Source organism: Saccopteryx bilineata, chromosome 3 (assembly GCF_036850765.1).
Source record: "Saccopteryx bilineata isolate mSacBil1 chromosome 3, mSacBil1_pri_phased_curated, whole genome shotgun sequence".
Classification (NCBI taxonomy): Eukaryota; Metazoa; Chordata; class Mammalia; order Chiroptera; family Emballonuridae; genus Saccopteryx; species Saccopteryx bilineata.
Window position 1 is genome coordinate 208,644,372 of NC_089492.1, and position 17,220 is coordinate 208,661,591.

The window sequence follows — 17,220 nt, forward strand, 5'->3', positions numbered from 1 at the left end:
TTTTAACCCTTACTGAAAACTTCCAATAAAATGTTAGCGGTAGTTATTCTGAACAAGTTATCTTTGCTCTAGACTGTATTAAATTTTTTTCCTATATGAGCATGTTTTCCTCAAACTTCCTATTTCTAAGAGTGGGATCCCAAGAATTTAACCCAAAACCTTACTCAAGGTTCTATTGAACTTTTCCATATAGCTTCTCTCTCTGCCTATCCCTTTTCCTTTTCTTAAAAACCCTGCCATTGGACAGGCAAGTATTGGCTTTTATCTGACATCCTTGTTATGGGGAAGACCAATGGGACATTTTCTCAGGTCTTTTAATTTTACAGAGAGAGGGAAAGGGAGGAAGAGCAGGAAGCATCAACTCCCCATATGTGCTTTGACCAGGCAAGCCCAGGGTTTTGAATTGGCAACCTCAGCATTCCAGGTCGACGCTTTTATCCACTGTGCCACCACAGGTCAGGCAAGAAATTTTTGTGTTAGATGCAGGAAAGCTCAGGGCCCGCGTTTATTAAGTTTCACAGACTTGTTTTATTAACTTTCACCCTGGCTTCATCTAATTTCTTCTATCCCCACTTTTTTCCCAATTTCCTCACTTAAAAAACTAGCTGCTGCCTAACCTGGGATGGCTCAGTGAATAGGGCTTCTTTCCTCTCCCCTTTCTCTCTCTCCCCTCAAAACTACTAAATAATCTTTAAAAAACCAAAACAAAAAAACCTAGCTGTGTTGTCGGCAATTTTTAATAAGCTGTCTTGAAAACATTCTGGAACAAGACAGGCTATTTTAGAAATCGTTCATGATCTTAAGGTATTTTGAAGGCCGCCCTTTCATCAGCTTTAACCCAATCTGACTAGGTAGTCTTCATTATTTTTTAAGTCCTTTTATATTGGCCACAAGCAGATCTCTGTACCTGTATTTCCTGGACCTGAATTTACAGCTGACAAAAGGGTGTTTCTTGTCTCCCATCTCCCCCTATATACATGCACACACCCCTTTAAAATATTTTAATATTGTTATCTATATCTTTGATCATATTAAAGTTTTTGAATAAGTTAGCAAATACTTTCTAAATGTCTTTTATTTCAATTTTATTTAGATAACCAAGCACTAAAAACTTTACAAAACTGTCAAATTTGTTAAGGTTCTTTTCTTTTCCCCTCTATGGGTCTAAGCATGGATGGGTCTTTTGTAGACACACCTACATTTATTCCAAGGGACATGTGACCAATTCTCTCTCAAATCAACTTTTTCCAAACAAATCCCTATAAATAGGGTCAGTCTATGTTAGTTCTTTGTGATGGTGTTAGTTTTCAAAACATCTTTAGTGAATAAATAATGGTTTGCTTGGTGCATCTTAATTGCGAAATTTCTTCTTCTTTCGAAACTTCTTTCCTGCTGCATTTGCTGCTTTTTCAGCCATGATCTCTGAGTACTTCCTTCGATTATATCTAAAATTTAAAAATATAAACCAAACCTTTAAGTTCTAAAGTATGCCACATCAAGTATTAGAAATTAATATAACATTTTGGGGAAGCGGAGGCTGTTTAAAATTGTAAATTTTTTATTTTTATTTTTTTTGCATTTTTACCATTTATTCATCACATTAGCACCAAGGTCCACCATGTGTAGGAGCCATACCAGGAATTGGCAACAGAGGAGTGAATAGACAGGAGTGCCCTCATGGGGCTTACAGTCTGAGAAAAAAATGACAACTGAAAAGGGAAGCTTTTGTCAACTTTCACTAAAGACAAATGCACTACATCCAGCTAATATCAAATGCTTTAAGTATTTTTGTGGGATAAAAATGTAAAATGAATGATTAAGCAAAACAAAAAGTTTACACTTACCTGAAAACACACAACATACTTCTCAGAACCTTAAGAAATGTAGCACAGACCAATGGTTTTCAAAGTGTGGACCAGGAAAGAGACCCCTCTAGGAGTCCATTATGTAAACACTACTTTACAGTACACTAAGACACTGTTGCCTTTTTCATGATCATTATCTCGTGAGTGTATAGGGAAAATTTCCAGAGGATACACAATGTGTGGTATTAAAGCAAACTAATGCAGAAGTAGATATAAGGCTTCAACAATCCTTAAAACAGACGCTAAAGAGATTTAAATTTAATTATTTTTGTTTTGTTCATGAAAATATGTTACCATGTAATGGGTTTATTATCTTAAAATGAATTAGTTTCTAAATTCCAATTTCCATTATGGTAAATACTGATAAATGTAACCCACAAAGTGAAAGTTCTTCGGGTCTTTAATAATTCTTCAAAGTTTAAAGGCATCCTCAGACCACAGAACTGCTGCTATAGATTATATATCCCCACTGGGCTTTGGAAACAGAGCAGCACAATTTATTGCAGAAAAATGATACTGTAGTAGCTAGAAGCTTCAACAAAAGAAGGGCTGTCAGTCCACAGTTAATTATGAAAACTTAAAAAATTTGCTAACTATACAAAATTTCTTTGTTCCAAAGCACATTCACAGTGTTATATAAGTCTGTTACCACATTATTGAAGCAGAGGATTAGCTAAAGTTCTCTTTAAAACAGAAGCTATTTAAACCCTTTACAACTTTATGGCTCACTCAATCCCAAAAGCACAATTTACAGACTCTTGAAAAACCTAAGGTTAGACTAAAAATGAAACAAAACCAAAAACTACCCATAACACAGAAAAGCACTTTTTGTTCTGTTCCAGGACATTTCTCCTAATGAATATCCAAAGGCAGTAAATGGCACTTGGTGAAGTTCCCTACCCCCAAGTGGTCAGAGAAAACCTCTTGAGCTAGCCATAAAGGATTAAAACTTTCTGTGAAGAGACGGGCTAGTAGAGTGTTTCAGATACTGTGGCATGCAAATTAAGTGATAAAATGAACATTTATTTTAAGTAATGTATTTTGTCTTAATGTATACAGAAAAACATAATTAACAAACCCACTTACAGCTGCAATATAAAGTTTCCTTTTAAAATAAGCAGTATACAGATAATGGTATAACACTGTGAAAACTGTAGTTAGTGACTGAGGTGTGGAACACAATGAACTGGTAGGACAACCTCTAACCAGCAATTTTGAGTTTCATTTTTACTCTATTTTTAGTTTTCTGCCCCAACTTCCTTATTCTAAGATTATTACTTTCCTAAGTGTTAACCATATGTTGTAGATAAAAACCTACATTTTTTAATCCTGATGATGGCAATCTCAGAAATCACAGCAATGTTCATAGTGCTTATTTCTAAAATTTTTACCATTACTCAGACTCATTAAATAGCTTAGATAACATTTTGGATTAAATTTGTTTTCCACACTTACAATCTACATTATTTTCAGAACCCTTGATAAATATTTTCAGTTTTGATATTAAACGAACCTGGAACTTTAGCAGGCTTCTATGAGGTATGCTTTTTAATCTCCTATACTATATAAGTAGCTGCTTCAAGGACATTAAAACATACTCAGATTGTTCCCATCCTAAAAATTCTCTAAATCCACATCTGCTAGCCTTGCCTCTTCCTTTGCACAACAGAATTTCAAGAAAGAGCCGTGTCCATTCCTTCATCTCTCATTCTCCAGTTGTTTTCTTCCCCATCATCTCCCTAAAACTCCTACCAAAGTTCCTGTAACTAAATCCAAACGAAGTTTTTACTTATTTCAGTTGATCTCACAGAAGCATTTCCTGTTAACCACTCCACTTCTAAGACACTGTGCCCTACTGGTTTTCTTAATGCTCCTTTGACCATTCTTTGCTAGTCTCCTTTGCAGGCACATTCTCCTCCAGCCAGACAAATATTTGTAGTTTCTCTCTAAAGAAGTACTGGGACTGCTTATGCCCTACGGGGGACATTTGGAAATGTCTGAAGATATTTTTGATTGTCATGAATGTGGGCGGGCGTTGCTATGGCATAGAATGGGGACAGAGGCCAAGGATAGTATAGAAGAACATACTACAACGCACATGAAAGTCCCCTTAACAAAGAATGCATCCCTTCCAAAATGTAAGTAGTACTATTGTTGAGAAACAGACTAAAGCATTTAAAATGATTTGAAGTATAAAGTTTATGCATATTCTACAGGAAAACATGCTTATTATAAAATGAAACAAATTCTTTTACCTTCTGAATTCAGAATCAGCAAGCAGTTCTTCCACAATAGTTTTCTTCCTTTGTTTCTTGGGAATGCGTGAATGGTAGAAGTCAGCTGGATTGTCAACAACGGTTCCAATCTATGAACATGGATTGAAATAAGTCATGCAGTACCTGAATGCCAGGTTGCTTTCCTATTTCAGGGTAGCTCCAACAAAGTGTACTTACAGAAAGAAATGGTAACCATGAGTGTACACTGCACCAATATTCAAGTTAATTTTTCCATTTTTCAAGACAAAAATAAATCACCTATTCAATCTGCTTAAGTCCTGATAACATTTCATTATAGTAAATCCAAAATTTCTTTTATGTAATTTAGTGCCAAAGAGTTTAATAAATTCTTGAATAGTACACTAGAGGGAAAAAGTAGTACAGATAATAAAACTTTTGTTTTAGCTTCCCAATTTAATGAAATTGACACAAATTCTACTACACACCTATTTTGATCTCCTAGATCAGGGGTCCCCAAACTACAGCCTGCAAGCTGCATGCGGCCCCGAAGCCATTTATCCGGCCCCCACCGCACTTCCGGAAGGGGCACCTCTTTCATTGGTGGTCAGTGAGAGGAGCATAGTTCCCATTGAAATACTGGTCAGTTTGTTGATTTAAATTTACTTGTTCTTTATTTTAAATATTGTATTTGTTCTCGTTTTGTTTTTTTACTTTAAAATAAGATATGTGCAGTGTGCACAGGGATTTATTCCTAGTTTTTTTTTTATAGTCCGGCCCTCCAACGGTCTGAGGGACAGTGAACTGGCCCCCTGTGTAAAAAGTTTGGGGGCCCCTGTCCTAGATTATCATGAATGCTGCCAATTTAAAACATTCTTATGAACACTTTGCATTAACTCATACATTCAACCAAGTAAGTTTTACTGAATGTCTACTACTTTGTGCCAGGCACTCTCCTAGGTATAGGGAAACAAAGATAAAGATTTTCTGGTCACTGGTAGTGAGTAGCCCATAGTCTTAAAAGATCCATAGACAGGTAAAAAAATGTGAAAGCATAGGTCCTGGCTGGCTGGCTGGCTCAATGGATAGAGCCTGCCATGTGGAAATCCCAGGTTCAATCCCTGGTAGTGCAAACATGAAAAGCAACTATCTGTTTCTCTTTCTCTCCCTCTCCCCCTTTTCTTCCTCTTCCCCTATCACAGCCAGTGGCTTGATTGGTTCGAGTATCAGCCCCGGGCGCTGAAGACAGCTTGGCTGATTCAAGCATTGGCACCAGAAAGGGGTTGCCGGGTAGATCCCAGTCGGGGAGCATGCAGGAGTCTGTCTCACTATTTCCCCTCCTCTCACTTAAAAAAAAAAAGTGAACAAAACATTACAGATGCTTTAAAAACTAAGTGACCAATTCGGCCTAAGAAATTTATAAAGGATGACATTTTAGCTTGGATTTGTATGGGTGAAATTTCACCAACCAAATATGGCAGAGCCAGGCACATGCCAACAACAGTCTATGCAAATTCCGAGAAGCTAAGTGTACTTGGTGCTTAAGAGGGCCATGTAACAGAGCAGGAAGGACCAGTGAACTGGTCTGGGTGTAGATCGAGGTCCATATCAAGGGCTGTAGACTCTACCCCATAGGTCACAAAGAATCACTGAAGGTCACTGAATGATATCTGTGATGCTACTGAACAGAGCTGTATCATGAATAGACTGCCTTTTCTTTTTTAGAATATAAGACTGGCTACACTGTGGAGGATGGAGAAGAGGGAGAGCAGACCCAGAAGCAAAGGACTATTATAATAATCCAGATGAGTGACAAGAAAGGTAGTCAAAAAGAACAAAATGAACTTAAGAGCTCCCAGAGAATAACTCCACTGTATTTTCACCAGAAAACACTTTGAAAGCCAATTAACTTATTTTAAGAATTTGCTCTTGGGAATACCCCTCTAACTTAAAAAGAAGAGTTGGTGCAAATGGTTCCCTTTCCCCCTCAATTCTGTAAGAATTCTTGCTCTTAGGTGAGTATTATTCATGGATGGAACACCCACCTTATAGGTTCCATTACTTTTTTGAGAACTGACCTACGAACCTAGTTACCATCTGCAATGCGCTCTCTCTATGGAGAACCACTATAAACTGGTGGCTGCTGAACTGGGTTCTAGACATTATCATACGGCTGAGCAGATGCATACTGTAAATAGTTATATGTTTCAAGAGTAAAAGAAAACCACACTATAGTGCTTTCCAAACTAAAATCCACTGGTCACTACCACCACTATTCTGTTGCTTCATACCTGGAAGTACTTAGGGAAGCCATCTCTATCGTTTTTCTTGTAAAACCGTTTTGGGTCCATGCCAGCTCTCATCTTCAGTACTCTGAGATCATTTTTTAGTTCATCTGTTAATTCTGGAGCTTTCATACCAAACCAGCCATCCCCTGCTGTTTTTTGTCGTTCTTTCTGAAATACAGATTTCAAAAACAAACAGAATATTCTAATGTTAATAAGGTGTACAGACTATACCCTATTTCCCCCAAAATTGTACATAGAGAAAATTTCATTAATTAAAAACAAAGTTACTTTACAGTACGTATGTCTCCAGATTCATCTTTCATAAAAGGAATGATACTACAAAAAAATGATTTCTCTAGTAAATTGGGCAAAACATGATCAGTTTCATAAGTGAAGGCTTCCTTAAATTTAAATTTGTATTGTAGTAAGAACTGCTGGCTAGATGGGAGAATAACTGACAGCTTTAACTTCTGTTGTCTAAAACAGCCTAAACAAATGGTTATGTAAAAATATTTTCACTTCTGAAGCTTGTAGGTTAATGTTAACACTTTTATTCAGTCACCCAAGTATCTCAGTCACTCACTCCAATAGTCCAGAAATTTGTATTATTTCTTTAAAACAAATAAACTTATTCTTTTAAATACTCCTAGCAAGTGATTTGCTTAATTTTTTGTTTCATTCATACAACCATTGTTATGAAGTATCTACCATGTGCTAAGGTGATTCTTGTTAGTGAGAAGACATTATTGGAGCACCTTCCTCAAATTTCCTCCAACCTCTCTTGATAAGTTCTTTATGCTTACTAGTTTAAATGCCAGATAGAGACAATCCCTTATATTTTACTCAAGAAAGTAGTTTCTATTCTCTCATTTGGCAGACTAAATAGGCCAAATATTTAGCTCGCTTCATTAAGTTCCCTACAATAGCTTGTAACAAAATTCCCAGCCGTTAGTGAATAGTACCTATAAGCCAGGAGAGGAATGAACAGCGACTTTGCATGGGGACTGTCATTTTATTTTTAAGGAAAAAGAAGTTATACTTAGGTGCACCACTCAGCACACTTTAACTTCGTGAAAATCCATATAGCCCTGACCAGTTTGCTCAGTGGATAGAGGATCAGCCAGAGTATGGAAATCCCAGGTTTGATTCCTGGTCAGGGCATACAGGAGAAGCGACCATCTGCTTCTCCCCTCTCTCCTACTTCTCTCCCTGGTTCCCCTCCTGCAGCCAGTGGCTCGACTGGTTTGAGCATTGACCCAGGAACTGAGGATAGCTCAGCTGGTCCAAGCATCAGCCTCAGGTGCGAATAGCTTGATTGATTTGAGCATCAGCCCCTGACAGAGATTGCCAGGTAGATCCCAGTTGGGGTGCATGAGGGGAGTCTGTTTCACTATCTCCCCTCTTTTCACTTAGAATTAAAAAAAATGCACATAAAACATGTTTATGGAACCTGACCAATGGTGACACAGTGGATAGAGTACTGAGCTGGGATGCTGAGGTTCAAAACTCCAAGGTTACCAGCTTGAATGCGGCCTCATTTGGCTTGAGTGTGGGCTCTCCAGCTTGAGCACAAGGTCACTGGGTTACTGGCTCAGCCTGAGCCCCCTCACAAGGCACATCTGAGAAGCAATCAATGAAAACTAAAGTACCCCAACTATTGGCTGATGCTTTTCATCTCTTCCTTCCTGTTTCTTCCCCCCTCCCCCCCCCCCACTCTCTCTTTCTTTCTCGCTTAAAAACAAAAACAAAACACATTCACAGAACATTTTCTGGGCACATATGTATCCATGATAATTTTCTCTGAAAATATATGCATTTTTAATTGTATAACCATGTCACACATGAACTGAACACAATACAAACACATCTACACATCTTTATTATATGCGGCTTAAGTGTCTGTTTGTTGCCGATAGCTTATTGGTTGCTTGCGTAACTGTACTAGCCAATGGGGTGAAGTTGCCACGGCATTCAAATAGTCCTGCCTTCTGGCATGCCACCTCACAAATTGAGGTTAAAGATTGGAGCAATTACTATGCTGTTAAGAAATCTTAACACCAGAAGGGGTCTTTGCAATGGTACAAGACTGGAGGTTCTCCAATTGAAAAATGATGTCATAATAGCTAAGTCTTTGACTGGCTCCTCTAAAGGTGAAATACATGTCATTCCAAGAATTGATTTGGCTCCATCTCAAACAGGGTTGCCGTTTCAATTGAGACATAGACAATTTCCTGTAAAACTTGCCTTTGCTATGACCATCAATAAGTCTCAGGGCCAAACGCTTAAGTGTGTTGGCATTTTTTTACCTGAGCCTGCATTTGGACACGGTCAACTTTATGTTGCCTATTCAAGAGTTCGTGAAAGAATGGACGTAAAATTAAAAATAACTGATGGTCCTCTGCAAGGCGAGCTTAAAAATGATGGAAAGATCTACACAAGAAATGTTGTATACAAAGAGATCTTTGACATGTGAATTAACATTTTATTATTTAAATCACCTTTATTTATTGAGCTAGCGGTGGCTCTTAAGAAATGTACCACCAGTGGTTTCCTTCATTGCACTCTAAGCAATTAAGCAAGTAGAAGGGGGAAACCGCGTGGGCAGTAAGCAAAGGGGCGCCCTCGCCGCCTGCCCTGGGTAATTCAGTTTGAATTAGCAGACACCTTTGCACAAATCATTTTAATTACAATTTATAATATCTAGAACAGCGGTCATTTCGTATGACCGCCGGGCTTTCTAGTTCTAAATAATGAGTCACTATACTTACTCTGCGTTTTTTTTGAAGTTGATACCTTGATTCACGGTATGGTGGGACACAGTAGTTTTTCTCAAAATCAGGAGTAATGATGGCTTTCTGCATAATCTATAAAAATATTAAATTGGTTTTAAAATTTCAGAATGAAAAACTTTCTCAACACTTTTTGTCATTTGGGAAACATCTCTCAGACTGAAGACTATTCCAAATATATTAACCTTCTTTGTGCAGAAAGTTATTCCTGTGCTTAAATTAGTAGATGTATTACAATAAAAATGTTTTAGGAGGTAAACTAAAGGATTATTTTAGGAAACATATAAAATCAATCAAATTTCTTTTACTAATCTGAATCTGCACACATCAGATATACTTGAGTCCATTTGTATTTATTGGTTTGTAACCAGCCAACTGCACTAAACTGGAAAATAACAATGCCATAATGACTCTTGAAATTCCTGAGAAAGACTTGATTAGTTTTTAGTAAATTCTTCTGATGTTGGTAATACAGGCTTATAATCTGAGACTGGCTTACTATTAATAATACAGCAATAAAGACTTTGATCCAACTATACTTTTTGTTATACCAATGAGATTATCGTATCTAGCAAATCTGCTTTTGCAAATCAATGTATCTTGGATGATCTTTCAATGAGTTTATACAAAGATCAACAACTTTATTAATGGCTGTTATACACCAGTTTTTAACATTTAAGTCTCCAGATTTAATTTTTCCACTAAACATTATAAACATCATCTCTGCATACCTGTGATTACTTCTGTAAGATTCTAAAATGTGTCATTTAAAACTTTCATGGGTAATGTTAAATTGCCTTGTATTCAAATAGTGTCAACTCCTACCAACACTTAATCAGGATCCCTTTCATTATAGGGCCACTAACATTGGTATTATCTTTCTGTATGCTGTCAGTGGTGCCTCTTGGCTATTTTTATTTGCTATTGATCATCTGCCTACACTCTTTTGGGTTCCTTTTCATTTTTAAGTAGGGCTGTGTTCTTTTCATTTGTAGAAGTATATTTTGTATCTTAGTGATATTAATCTGTGGTCTTTTGTCTTTAAGATGTTTTTAATTGTTTTAAAAATTTTGTGTGGTCAATGTTAATCTTTTCCTAAATTACTTGCCTAGGATGATTAAATATTATCACCTAACATAATAAAAGAATCCTCAGGGTAGCCATTTCTCCCAGTGCAGTAACTAAAGTAGACACCTCCTTCGTCCTCATAATAGTTCACAGGAAAATAGCAAATACTAATTTGGTCAATAAGTTTGACATTATCAATTCAGACACCCCCAACTCAGGCTCAGAAGTTTCTGGGAAGTACAGCAGCAGCCTAGACTTTCTTTTCACTCAGAAAAGAACATGACATTTGACAGATTATTAAGAGCTTGTTGTGTGTCAAGTACTATACTAAGTTTTAGGACAATGGTTCTCAGTTGGGAGCAATTTCTGGTGTTGGTGTGTATGCTCTTCACATCTAGTGCACAGATGCAAAGGCTGCTCAGACACCCTCCCACTACAAAGAATTATCCAGCTCAAAACATTAATATTGCTAAAGCTGAGAAATTCTGTTTTAGGAATACAAAGATAAGACAGTAAAATCACAATTACACCACACAATAATGAATCTGACTGATACAGGGTGTTACAGAAACACAGGGTGGGAGAAGGACTAGAATCAAAAAATGTTTCCCCAAAACAGTGACTGGCCTGGGAAAGAGCAGGGTATATTCACATAACTATAGCAGTCTTCGATAGCGAGAATGTAGCAGGTGGACACAGTGCGAAGAGAGGCACCTTCAAACCTTTGAGGAACTGCTAAGGACTCAAAGTAGAAAAATCTGGCAAGAGTTTGAAGAACAAAAGAGTAAGGAGACTACTGCAATAGCCTGCTATCATTAAAAAATAAAAAGGAAAAAAAAAGGAGTGGCCTGACCAGGCAGTGGCACAAGGGATAGAGCATTGGACTGGGATGCAGAGGACCCAGGTTTGAAACCCTGAGGTCACCAGCTTGTTCCCAAAGGTCGCTGGTTTGAGCCTGAAGTTGCTGGCTTAGGGCTCAAGCCTAAGCCACTCACTCTGCTGTAGCCCCGTCAAGTCACATAAGAGAAATCAATCAGTGAACAACTTACGTGCTACAACAAAGAATCGATGCCTCTCATCTCTCTCCCTTCCTGTCTGTCCCTCTCTCTGTCTCTTTCTCTCTCTCTCACACACACACAGGAGGCTAACCTCTGGTTTAGAGGAAAAAATAAGCTTAATTTTGTTAAATCTTACTGTTATATCCAAATAGAGATGAACAATGAGTACAGGGGATTACAAATAACTAATGGACTGGAAGACAAAGAGAAATCAAAAGAAAGAGACCATAAAAGCTAGCAGAGTCCAGTCCCAAAGAGGCCTGTAATAAAAAAGGTACAAGAAAACCTATCTTACTATATCAATAATGGATTTAGTTACTGGATTAATTTGTAATGTGGTTTTAGGGATTTAAAAAAAATTATAAAGCCACAAACCTGCATTGTATTTTAAATACATTAGTACTATTTACCTCATAATTCTCCAAAAAGAACTAAGTTAAAAAAAAAAGAAAAAGAAAAGCCTGTACGAGCCAGTGACAGTGGGGAAAGAAGGAATGATGAGAGAACTGGCTAGTTCTATGAAAACCTACAGGACTCTTCATGTAACTTACCTCATTTTTCTTTTTCTCCTTGATCTGTGTTAGAATTTTCTTGTTTGACTGTAATTTGTCTGCATTAAAATTTATATACAAACCACCCAATTGCTTGATACTCAAACCAGGGTCTATGCTGCTGCTTGTCAACTTCAGACTGAAAGAGAGATGATCACTTAAAGATCAAGTAATTAAATGGACACAATTGAGACTATTTCATTTTATTGATTGATTTTAGAGAGGAAGGGGAGGGGGAGGGGGAAGAAGGAGGAGGAGGAAGGAGGGAGAGAGGAAGGGAGAGGGAAACATCGATTTGTTGTTCCACTTACTCATGTATCCTTGGTTGATTCCTGTCTGTGCCCTGAACCGGGATTGAACCCATAACCTTTGCGTAATGGGATGACGCTCTAACCAACTGAATTACCCAGCCAGGACCAATTGAGACTATTTTTAAAATCACTTTTTTGGGGGGCACATCCAAACTCATTCCCCAGATTTTCCTTAAGAGGATTAAGACCATATGATATGCCATAGACTTCATATATTTTTATAAAGAAAAGAATATAGAAGAGTAAGATATGCATCTGGCAATCTGGCTCAACTTCATAGATAAATGTAAAGTAATAAATGTACCTATTTCCATCTCTAAAACCAACGAGAAAGTCAGGTTCTACGCAGAACTCCCAAGTTATCCAAACTTAGAATATTCTTCTGGGTAACCAAAGGCATTTATTTGGTAGTGCCTCTAAATCAAGGAAGTTTAAACAGTGATGAACATCCTTATTTCCCACTAGAGCTTTTAAAAAGCATTAATGTCATACCCCAGACCTAACAAATGACTCTTCTGCAGTTGGCCTGGGGTCCTGCTGTTATACATATTTATGTATGAGAATATCTACTTTATATTGCAATTGAACCTATAGTCACTTTCTTCTCCAATTACTCATATAAATTGAGCAGCTGAAAAGTTTTAATAATCAACCTTTTTTAGAAAATGAAGTCATTCTGTTGTTGTGCCTTGGCAGTGATCCTCAACCCTGAAGGTATATTAGAATCATCCTAGAAAGAAGGATCGTGGTTTAAAAAAAATAATAATGCCTGAGCCTAGCCTCAGAGATAGATTTTACTGGGCTCCATTAATATATAATCCTTTACAAGAATGCCTGTATTTCATGAATACACTGCTACCAGGTGCCTGTACTCAGGCAAAACAAATTTATAACAGAGAGAAACTAAACAGGTACACCAAACATTAATGCTTTTTAGTGGATAGATGGGACTATAGGTCATTATTTTTCCCAGGCTTTTCTTTTTCAATTTCTATGCAATCAACATTTAGTAAAAAACAGTTGACCCCCATGCTAATATTTTGCATTTTCATGGTAAATTAGCCACTTGAAATATATATCAAAAGCTTCCTCTTTTTTTTTTTTTTTTTCATTTTTCTGAAGCTGGAAACGGGGAGAGACAGTCAGACAGACTCCCGCATGCGCCCGACCGGGATCCACCCGGCACGCCCACCAGGGGCGAAGCTCTGCCCACCAGGAGGTGATGCTCTGCCCATCCTGGGCGTCGCCATGTTGTGACCAGAGCCACTCTAGCGCCTGGGGCAGAGGCCACAGAGCCATCCCCAGCGCCCGGGCCATCTTTGCTCCAATGGAGCCTTGGCTGCGGGAGGGGAAGAGAGAGACAGAGAGGAAAGCGCGGTGGAGGGGTGGAGAAGCAAATGGGTGCTTCTCCTGTGTGCCCTGGCCGGGAATCGAACCCGGGTCCTCCGCACGCTAGGCCGACGCTCTACCGCTGAGCCAACCGGCCAGGGCAAAAGCTTCCTCTTTTTAGCCTGAACAGTGGCGGCAGAGTGGATGGAGTGTCAACCAGGTTCAAAACTCAAGGTCGCTGGCTTGGGTGGGCTCGCCAGCTTGAGCTTGGGATCATTAGTAGGATCCCAAGGTCACTGGCTCAACTTGAGCTTGGCAGTCAAGGTACAAATGAGAAGCAATCAATGAATAACTAAAGTGACACAACTATGAGCTGATGCTTCTCATCTCTCTCTTCCTGTTTCTCTCTCTTGGGAGGCGGGGAGGGGGGTCCAGGGGCAGAGGGGAAGTTTACTTTTTAAAATATAAAGGCCAGGCCCTGGCTGGGTGGTTCAGTGGATAGAGCATCATCCCGGCACAACGAGGTGTCAGATTTGATACCGGGTCAGGGCACCTACGAGAAGTATCAACGACTACACAACTAAATGGAACTAGATGTCTCTCTCTCTCCCTCCCCACCTCAAATCAATGAAAAAATTAAAAAAAAGTAAGATAAAACTTACAGTTTAGACTTTGTGTCATTTAGTAAGTCATCTTCATCACTAAACTTATCATCTCTGTCTTGATCTGATGTTTCTTCTTCACTTTTTTCATCCTCTTCCTCCTCAATGACAACCTCACTTGCCTTGTCTTCCTCATCCAAGTAAAAATTTTTATTAGAATCTAATCCAGGAGTTGTGTCAATTACAAATAATGCATTGTCACATAACTTGTTTTCTGAGTCACCAGTTGATCCCCTTTTAGCACTATTTTCAACAAAACACACAGCGTCCTCTTCTGTTTCACTGTTTTCAGACTGCTGGCTTTCATCACTGCTGAGAAGTGATAAAACAGAATCATCTTTATTCAGAGATGAAGTGAGCTCAGACTTGGACAGTTTGCTATCACACTCAAAATCTACATCCCTTTCTTTATTCATTTCTTCATTCAAAGCTATAATTGTGTTATTTTCTTCACTACTACCATCACTAGATATCACGTCACTTGTTTTTATAGTGCTCTTTCTCTCTTCAGTCCATCTGTCTATTTCTACAACTGCAAATGTTTGAGCTAATGATTTCATTACAGCCTCACAGCTCAGATTTGAGGGCTCTGATGTGGTTTCATTATTGTGGGGGGCTGAATGCCTTTGAGAAACTAACTGCTTAAGGCTAGTGTCCTGAAGTTCAGAAAAACGATTCAACTCAGAATTTTTCTCATTAATTTCTTTTCCCTTATCTATCATTCCTTCAGCTTCTTCGTCTATACTCTTACAACTCTCCTTTGTTATTTCTTTGAGAGGTGCAAGATTACCCTTTTGTTCCTCTCTTGTATTAAGACATAAGTGTTTTTGCACTGTTGGTTTTTTTCTTGATTTTCCGTGGAAGGAATCATTATCAAAGTTATAGATTTTATTACCAGAAAAATGTGGCTTATTTATCTGAGGAAGAGACCTTCCTTGTAAATAAGAAGTTTGGCTGGTATCTGAATCCTCTGAGTTCACAGGTGTATTTATCATTTGCTTTTCATTTCCTGATACAATCTTCTTATTTTTCTTCTCTGTTTGTGCCTGTAATTCCCCCTGCGTTCTCCTTGTTGTTCTCCTAGTTGCAATTCCGGAAAATGTAGAAATATCTGAACATGATGATTCAGCATCAGAAACAGCTTCCCCATGTGATTCTTGACTTGGATATATTAGGGATTTAGCCTTACTTCTTCTGATTCTTGTAGAAGGCACAATTCTAGAAATACCTGAAACATGCGATTCTGCTTCAGAGACTTCTGAAGTAGGCGACTCACTTACTGAAGTTATTTTTGGCCTTTTCCTAACACTAAACAATGGGCTGCAGGGAACTAGGATTTGCCTTCTCCTAGTTACTCTTAAAATGGGTTCCTGGAGCTCAGATACAGAACAACAGTTTGACTCTGCTTCAGAGGTCTCTCCATCAGTAGATGGTTTGTTCATTTCTGGTAATAAGCCTGTATTTCTGCTTCTCCTCTTTGCGGTTTTAGGAGTTTTAGGGATTGGACTTTGTTCCCTATTGCTCTGTGTTTCAGCAGTACTTGAGTGATGACATGGAGATTCCTTCCTGCCTTTCTGATGCACTTGAATTCTTTTAGCAGAATTCTGTAAACCAGAGAGAAAAGATTTAATTTAGGTAAGACTGGGACACAAGCAAGGTAAGTGAGGCTCGCCCCTCAGGAGTAAATTTTAAAAGGGCACTAAAAAACTCAGTTAACAAGATGAACACAATAACCATCACCAACAGCCACTATTTAAAAAATAAAAAAAACCCTCACATACTGTATCTGTCCCTGCATCTGCAGGGCCCTGCTCCACTCCTTGAACCTGACTTTAGTGAAAAAAGTAACTAAAAAGAAAAAAATTCTAGTCAAAAACGTCAAACATTCTAGGTGGACCTACATTCCGACACATACAGGTAGGAGAGAATGAGATTAACTCTGAGCAAAGACATGTTAAGGAACACACACCGACAGAACCAGTCGCTGCCCTAAACTTCCATTCCTAAGTGAATTAACGCTCATCATCACAGAATCAGAGGCAGCGGACGACCAGCGCCATCGACAATCACCAAGCTGAATTTCTGTAGACCCCCCCCCCCCCACGCCAAAAAAGTGCTGTAGTCACCGCTCTTCTCTCCAATCTCGCTGAGGCTCCCGCCCGGTGGCCGAAATTCATCCTTACTAGTACGTTGGTAACAAGTTAAAAGTCTCGAGCTGTTCATCTGCATTATAGAGCTGAACTATCCAAAGCAAATTACCTAACCTTTGTTCCTCACTAAGGGCCAACTTAAAGACTGCAGTGAAAACTAAAAAGGAAACTACAGGCCCGGTACGCAACAGGGTGCGGCAGGCTCATCCGGACGCTCCTCCTCGTCGTCGGCCGCCGCTCCCTCGCAAGGTCCGCGGGAACCTTGCGCCTCCCCACCGCCCAGAGGGCCATTCTGCGAAGAAGCGAGCAGAAATCAGGGAGCCGTGCTACTCTCCTACCTTCTTCTCGGAGCTTTCAGCCGGCGTAGCATCGATACCGGTCTGAGACCGCCCGGACCTAGTAACCACCATCTTCACCGCGTGGGGCTTCTGTCCCGGCGCCACGGAAGTGCGTCACAAAACTGCCTCGCTCGCGTTTCCCGCGAGGATTCCGGAACTCTCGGGAATCTCTTACCTACCTTGGTCCCGCCTGCCTAGGCTGGGCCAGCCGATCTGGGAGCCCGAAGGGGAGGAGCGCCGACCTGGGAGCCCGAAGGGGAGGAGCGCTAACGTCACTCGAGTGCAGAGGCGAGTAGACCCTCCCTTGCCAGGGCAGTGAAACTCAGGGCAGTGAAACTCGCAGTGACCGGAGAGCTTTCGTCTCCATTTCACCCCACTCCATCCATTCTTTCATTTGCTCGGCAATTCTAAATTTTAATGTAGCCAGGGGTGTGGCCGAAGGAGACGTTTGCATTACTTATACTTAAAAAAAATAATTATTCTGTATTTGTGAAGTTAAGAATAAATAAAATTTAAATTTAACGACCTAGTTGGGGTAAAGATATTTATGTTAAATATCCCAGGAACTCGGAGGCTA

General features: G+C 39.3%; 1 protein-coding gene across 2 annotated transcripts; it reads right to left on the reverse strand.

The window, feature by feature from the left end:
* Positions 1-1,068: 1,068 nt before the first annotated feature.
* Positions 1,069-16,795, reverse strand: DNTTIP2 (deoxynucleotidyltransferase terminal interacting protein 2). Of its 2 annotated transcripts, none has more exons than XM_066268700.1 (7): positions 16,644-16,795; positions 14,156-15,759; positions 11,854-11,992; positions 9,156-9,251; positions 6,391-6,555; positions 4,121-4,230; positions 1,069-1,445 (listed from the first exon to the last, which is right to left on the reverse strand). In XM_066268700.1, exons 1-7 carry the CDS (start codon positions 16,713-16,715, stop codon positions 1,352-1,354), a joined length of 2,280 nt encoding a protein of 759 aa, XP_066124797.1. In that variant the 5' UTR covers positions 16,716-16,795; the 3' UTR covers positions 1,069-1,351. The 2 variants fall into 2 exon arrangements, with proteins under 2 accessions (XP_066124797.1, XP_066124799.1); XM_066268702.1 differs by lacking the exon at positions 16,644-16,795 and adding an exon at positions 16,339-16,451.
* Positions 16,796-17,220: the final 425 nt, after the last annotated feature.